Source organism: Myotis brandtii, unplaced genomic scaffold (genome assembly GCF_000412655.1).
Source record: "Myotis brandtii unplaced genomic scaffold, ASM41265v1 scaffold1031, whole genome shotgun sequence".
NCBI lineage: Eukaryota > Metazoa > Chordata > Mammalia > Chiroptera > Vespertilionidae > Myotis > Myotis brandtii.
In genome coordinates, this window is record NW_005353465.1 from 264,761 (window position 1) to 272,380 (window position 7,620).

Here is a 7,620-nt window from a genome sequence, read left to right on the forward strand (position 1 = left end):
TGAATTAGCCAACATTCTCTATTCAAAAGAGAAGAAAAGAGGTGGTTTGTTTGTTTGTTTAGCTTTCCAAATGTTCAGACGTTGTTTCTCCATTCAGTGGTGCTGTTTTCTTCTAAAAATATTAAGCCAGTTATAAAATATAGTGAAAAATGCAGGTTACCTAGCCTGATGAAGAAACTCATGTAAATGCTTCCCCCCTTCTACAGTACATACCGAGCTTCAAATATGAAGGCACCCGGAGAACAGACAGTACCAGCCTTGAACCTTCAGAATGCTTTCCGGATTATAAAAGAGGTACAGAAGCGTTATAAGACTCGGGAAGCAGAAGAGAAAGAGAAGGAGGTAAGCCTGAACACCACAGACAAAGAAACTTTCTGCAAAAGGACACGTGGGTTTGGGGATGTGTAAAGATACATGAAGATTCACATTAATTTTCATTCTGCTTAGGGCATTGTGAAACAAGACTCCCTGGTGATCAATCTAAACCGGAGTAACCCCAAACTAAAAGATCTATACATTCGGCCAAACATTGCCCAAAAGAGGATGCAAGGTTCACTGGAGGCCCATGTCAATGGTATGGACCATCTTTCATGTGCCTGGGCTTTGTAATCAGGGACACATTTGTAAGAATGACACATCAGATAATATAGTACGACAAGGAAATGCTGGAAGGAATCTGCTTATATTGCTGTATGAACAGAACAAAAGGAAAGCTCTGTACAGTTGTCAGCATTTCCTCTGACCCTGTTCAAATCAGTAAAGAAAGATGCAGTGCCTCTTGGCCAAGCTCAGGGTGCTGCTTGGTAATTAGCTACTTCCTCCACTCTTCCCCCAGGTTTCCGCTTCACATCTGTTCGAGGAGACAAGGTGGATATTCTGTACAATAACATCAAGCATGCATTGTTCCAGCCCTGTGATGGAGAAATGATTATTGTCTTGCACTTTCACCTCAAGGTATACCTTTCTCCTCACTAGCTATGTGATCTTGGGCAAGATCTCTCTGTCAACCTCTGTCCTTTAAGATACTGATGAAAGGAAAGAAAAAAGATGTTGATGAAAACGTTACCGATCACATATGGTCTTTAAGAAGATTGAATAAAATAAATGTTTATAAAGCCTTGGCCAGCATAGCTTAGTGGTTGGAGCATCGGCCCACACACCAAAGGCCCATGGGTTCGAATCCCGGTCAAGGGCATGTACCTGGGTTGCTGGTTCAATTCCTGGCCCTGGTCAGGGCACATGTGGGAGGCAACCAATCGATGTATCTCTCTCACATTGTTGTTTCTCTCTCCTCTATCTTCTCTCCCTTCTCCTTCTCTTCCACTCTCTAAAAATCAATGCAAAAAATATCCTCTGGTGGGGATTAAGAATAAATAAATAGTTATAATAATAATGTTTATAAATCCACAGTGCCTAACATCTAGAAGGTGCTAAGTGTCTTTGTCCCTTTGGTGATGATACATAATGATCACCAAAGCATATAAGGTCTCCAAATTCCTCTTTCTGAAATAGAAAATCTTTGCTTTAGACACAATTTATTACAACATAATCTCTCCAAAGTCCATTGTAATAAGTAGGAGTACTTTTTAAAGTCTATCCTCTTTCACATTCCCAAATGTCATTAGTTTATGGTGACTTCAGGAATAGTTTAACTATCTTATATAATAAAAGGGTCAAATGCAAATTGACCAAATGGCGGGACGACCAGTCACTGTGACGTGCGGTAACCACCAGGGGGCAGATGCTCAACGCAGGAGCTGACCCCTGGTGGTCAGTGCACTCCCACAGGGAGCGCCGCTCAGCCAGAAGCCAGCTCATTGCTGGCCAGCACAGCGGCGGTGCCCAGATCCTCTCCCATGTCTGCAGCAGCACTAAGGATGTCAGGCCCGCTCCCCGCAGGACATCCTCCGAGGGCTCCCGGACTGTGAGAGGGCACAGGCCAGGCTGAGGGACACACACACACACACACACACACACACACACCAGTGCACAATTTTGTGCACCAGGCCTCTAGTTTTTATATAAATGCTGTCGTTTTTAGTAACGATACTTTTATATTTTCACATTTTGTTGTTGTTATCTTGCTTTCTTATCTGTTGTATAGACTAAGTTTTCTGACTTTCTGCTTTTTGCCCTCAGAATGCCATCATGTTTGGGAAAAAGCGGCACACAGATGTACAGTTTTACACAGAAGTGGGGGAGATCACCACAGACTTGGGAAAACATCAGCATATGCATGACCGAGATGACCTCTATGCTGAGCAGGTCTGAAATTTAGTATTTTATTTGCAGGGTAGTAAGGTAGGATGTAATCCAAATCTGAGTTCAGTAATTGTTATATTTTATAAAGAACCCCTGAATCTATCTAGAGAATAACTTAGGTATCTGCTGAGTTCGTGTGCAACAGTGGTTTATGGATTAGATTTAGGTTGTAGACTCAGCTCTACAGTTAACACATTGTATGCGGGAAACGTATTTATATGTTTTACGTTGACTGTTTCCCGCATACAATGTGGTATGATGACCTTTAATTGGGTATACCCATTAGTATCATAGTTATGACTGCAAAAGCACTTCAGACTTTTTGAAGGGATACACTGTTAACAAGTAAAGTAATAGCTATAGTTAATTAGTATTTTTTTTTTCTTCTACAGATGGAACGAGAAATGAGGCACAAACTGAAAACTGCCTTTAAAAATTTCATTGAGAAAGTAGAGGCTCTAACTAAGGATGAACTGGAATTCGAAGTGCCTTTTAGGGACTTGGGGTAACATATCTTTCTTTATTTTTTAAAATATATTTTTATTGATTTCAGAGAGGAAGGGAGAGGGAAAGAGAGATAGAAACATCACTGATGAGAGAGAATCACAATCGGCTGCCTCCTGCATACCCCCCATTGGGGAGCGAGCCCACAACCCAGGCATGTACTCTGACCGGGAATCAAACCTCAACCTCCTGGCCCATAGGTGGACATTGAACCACCGAGCCACACCAAACAGACTATCTCATCTTTTTTGTTGTTGTTTTTTATTGACTTTAGAGAGGAAGGGAGAGGGAGAGAGAGATAGAAACATCAATGATGAGAGAGAATCATTGATTGGCTGCCTCCTGCACACCCCACACTATGGACTGAGCCTGCCACCCGGGCATGTGCCCTGACTGGGAATGGAACTGTGACCTCCTGGTTCCTAGGTCAACACTCAACCAATGAGCCACGCTGGTCGGGCATATCTCTTTTTTCTAGCCTGAAGTTTCACGGGTCTACCTTTTACAAAAATTGGTTATTCTTCCTTTAATAATAATTTAACATACCTTCTCCTTTTTCATATAACTGATATCCTTTGAGATATCCATTTCCTCTTGAAACTTTAAGGGCTGGGATGAGTGGCTAAGATTGAGAGGCTTCCTTTGGGAATGACTCTGTATTGAGTATGCTGGAGTTGTTGGGAATGGGAAACAGAAGTTTATTGTGGCAATAACAGTTTCTCTTACAACAAGTTTAGTCTTAATGTGGTTTCTTTTCTTATTCTCTTTCAGATTTAATGGAGCTCCCTATAGGAGTACCTGCCTCCTTCAGCCCACTAGTAGTGCGCTGGTAAATGCTACAGAATGGGTGAGTATTTCTAAACCCCCTTTTAGTAAGAAAACTCTTAGAGAAAACGGAGGATAGGTGTTTTGAAAAGTAGATCCTTGTTATTTCTTTTGATATTCACTTATCTTAGACATAAAACATATTGAACAAATGATTATAAGCCTCTTTAGTTTTTTTGATAGTTCATATGGTTTCCTTAAATTTATTCCTGAGAATTTAATTTTGCAGATTCTTTTACTGGGGCTCCTTAATATGTTGTACTGCTATTAGTCTTTCCAAAAAAAACCCCAAAAATTGTTTAGTTATCCTTTATGTAATGGATTCTGAAAGTATTTGAAATTGCTAATATATAATCGTTGGCAAAGTATTTATATGATAATATCCAGTTCCTCCTTGACAGCCACCTTTTGTGGTGACATTGGATGAAGTTGAGCTGATTCACTTTGAGCGGGTTCAGTTTCACCTGAAGAACTTTGATATGGTAATTGTCTACAAGGACTACAGCAAGAAAGTGACGATGATAAATGCCATTCCTGTAGCCTCTCTTGACCCCATCAAGGAATGGTTGAAGTAAGTAAATGTCCCAGCAATCTCCCATTTACCCCATGAATCCTATATTATCTATATACTAGAGGCCTGGTGCACGAATTCGTGCATGGGTTGGGTCCCTCAGCCTGGCTGGCAATCGAGGCCTATGGTGGGGGGTGACGGCCAGCTTGGGGGGGGCGGGTGTGCCACGGGAGGTTGCCCAGGGAGTGGTAGCTCCTGCATTGAGCGTCTGCCCCCCGCCCTCCCCCCCCTCCCCGTGGTCAGTGTGCGTCATAGTGACTGTAGTGACTGGTTGACTGGACGTTCCGGTTGTTCGGTCGTAATGGTCACTTAGGCTTTTATATATATAGATATAAAAGCCTAAGCGACTGGTGCTATGATGCACACTGACCACTGGGGGCAGACACTCAATGCAGGAGCTGCCCCCTGGTGGTCAGTGTGCTCCCATAGCAGGAGCACCACTCAGCTGATCCATGGGCTGGTGTCAGACACTGGGCTCACCACTGAAGCGCAGCTGCAGCCGGTGCACAAATCCATGCACTAGGCCTCTAGTAAAATATAAGTATGGTATGTTATACATAAAAATTAATATACTTAAGATGAAACTGTCTTTGGTTTGAGTTATAGACTAGGATTTGAAAATTCAAGATCCATTAGAGCTATTCACTTTTTTCTGAATACCCAACAATAATTTATGGATACTTATACAAGGAAAATCAAAGTCAGATCTTTTCTAACTCTATTTGATATATGTATAAAAAGATCTATACTCGTTTATAATAATATTTACAAAAAGTGGGGAGTGTTTCTTACTTGTTCTCTCTCATTACTGAGATAAGAGAGATAAAGTTTTATTTTATTTTACTTTATTTTTTAATCCTCACCCAAGGATAATTTTTTCATTGATTTTCAGAGCATGGAAGGGAGGGGTAGAGAGACAGAAACATTGATGTGAAAGAGACACATCAATTTGTTGCCTCCTGCATGCACCCCAACCAGGGCTAGGGATCAAACCAGAGACCCTTTGGTGTGTGGGCTGATGCTCTAACCACTGAGCATGCTAGCCAGGTTTTTTTTTTTATTTTAGCCATTAACACCATATGCTCACACTTCAGCTAAAAGTATTTCTCATGGAAGTACCAGAACCCAAATAAACAGGGGGATGTCCGTTACTCCCTAGGTAATGTGTGAGGCTTGGGTAGCCATGAGTATAATTTGCTCTGCCCCCTTTCCTTCCCCCTTCATTATCTAGAAAAGGAAGGTGCTATAAATGTAGTCTCTTCATAAGAAATATGTCAAGAGCTTAGAAATAAACAGAAATTTATGGTTTCCATGAGGATTTTCCTAAGAAATATGTGCAGGTAAGTGATACAGGATCAAAATGTTATGTGTAACGTGCATATGACTTTTTCAAATCAGCTTTATTGAGGTATAAGTTCCATGTAATAATATTTACCAATTAAAATATATGATTTGATGAGTTCTAACAAACATATACAATCTCATATCTATCATCATAATCAGGATTTAGAACATTTCCTTCACTCCTAAAAGTGTTCATACCCCTTTACAGTCAATCCCCTTAACTCTGTCCTGGTTTCTGTCACTATACACTTTTCAGAAGAATCTAGACTGCTACATAAATGGAAATATACAGGATATAACCTTTTTTTTTTCTTGCATCCTTTACTTAGTATAATGCTTTTGAAATTTATCCAAGTTGTGCATCAGTACTACATTCCTTTTTATTACTAAGGAATATTATACTGTGTGAATAGTCTGTACTTGACCCATTTACCAGTTAATAGGCGTTTGGGTTGTTTTTATTTGGGGATTATTATCAATAGCTGTTATAAACATTATATACAACTCTTTGTATAAACATGTTTTCATTTCTCTTGGGTAAACCACCTATAATATTGGAAGTGCTGGCCATATGGTTAAATTTATGTTTAGTTTTATAAGAAACTATAACATCATTTTCCAGGGTGCTAGAAAACCTGCAGTGTGTGAGAATTGTAGTTGCTCCACATCCTCACCAGCACTTGTTATTGTCAGTCTTTTTAATATTAGCCATTATGGTGGGTGTGTAGTGCTATCTCATTGTGCTTTCAGTTTGCATTTCCATGATGACTAATGATGTTGAACACCTTTTCATATGTATGTATCATTCTGTACCTTTGATGAAAAATATCTTCATATTTTTTGCCCATATTGAAAATTTGTTACTGAGTTGAAGAATCTTTTAGGCTATATACAAGTCTTTCAACAAATACAGAGTTTGCATATATTTTCTTCCAATAGTTTCTTTGCCTTTTCATTTTCTTAAGTGTCTTTTACAAACCAGAAGTGTAAAATGTTCATGAAATTTTTGGTCAACTTTTTCTTTTGTAATGTTGCTCTTAAGTCTTACCTAATTTTTTTTGTTGTTAATCCTCACCAAGGGTATTTTTTCCATTGGTTTTATTTTTTTATTTTATTTTTTTCTCACCTGAGGATATTTTTCCGTTGATTTTTATTTATTTATTTATTTTTAAAATATATATATTTTATTGATTTTTTTACAGAGAGGAAGGGAGAGGGACAGAGAGTTAGAAACATCGATGAGAAATCAGCTGCCTCCTGCACACCCCCCACTGGGGATGTGCCAAGGTACATGCCCTTGACCGGAATCGAACCCGGGACCCTTCAGTCCGCAGGCCGACTCTCTATCCACTGAGCCAAACCAGTTAGGGCTTTCCGTTGATTTTTAGAGAGAGTGGAAGAGAGAGAAGGCAAGACACAGAAATATCATTGAGGGAGAAACACATCGATTGGTTGCCTCCTGCACGAGCCCCAACCAGGGCCAGGTTGGGAAGGAGCTTGTAACATAGATATGTGCCCTTTACTGGAATCGAACCTGGGACCCTTTGGTCCACAGGCCAACACTCCATCCACTGAGCCAAACTGCCCAGGGCTTTTCCATTAGTTTTTAGAGAGTGGGAGGGAGGAAGAGAGGGACGGAGGGAAGGAAAAAGAAACAAAAACATCGACGTGAGAGGGATACATTGATTGGTTGCCTCCCAAACACACCCTGACCCAATTTGGGGATTGAACCTGCAACATAGGTACATGCACTTAACCGGGGAACGATCCTTTGACCCTACAGTGCACGGGCTGACACTCTAACCACTGAGTGACACTGACCAGAGCTTATCTGATAAATTTTGCCTCACCCAAGGTCATAAAAAATGTTCTCTCTTCTAGAGTTTTATAGATTTAGGTGTTACATTCAGGTTTGTGATTCCTTTTGAGTTAATTTTTTACTGTGGTAAAAGGGTCAAAGTTCATACTTTGGAGATAGGTATATACTAGTGACCCATCGCGCAAGACCCGGGATCCCTTCCCCACCCTCCCCCACGCCATGGAACCGCCCCAAGTCCCGAAGTTCTGCCCCGCGTGGCCAGCGCGCCGTTGGACGGCCCTGAGTTCTGGAGTGC

The 7,620-nt window shown here is 40.7% G+C and overlaps 1 protein-coding gene across 1 annotated transcript in view; it reads left to right on the forward strand.

The window, feature by feature from the left end:
• SUPT16H (SPT16 homolog, facilitates chromatin remodeling subunit) overlaps window positions 1–7,620 on the forward strand; it is a 46,524-nt gene that overhangs the window by 26,330 nt on the left and 12,574 nt on the right. The window contains exons 16-22 of the mRNA XM_005856538.2: window positions 207–342; window positions 448–574; window positions 836–954; window positions 2,140–2,265; window positions 2,655–2,767; window positions 3,538–3,613; window positions 3,993–4,162. Coding sequence (XP_005856600.1) covers window positions 207–342; window positions 448–574; window positions 836–954; window positions 2,140–2,265; window positions 2,655–2,767; window positions 3,538–3,613; window positions 3,993–4,162 — 867 coding nt within the window. The remainder of the gene's footprint in view (window positions 1–206; window positions 343–447; window positions 575–835; window positions 955–2,139; window positions 2,266–2,654; window positions 2,768–3,537; window positions 3,614–3,992; window positions 4,163–7,620) is intronic.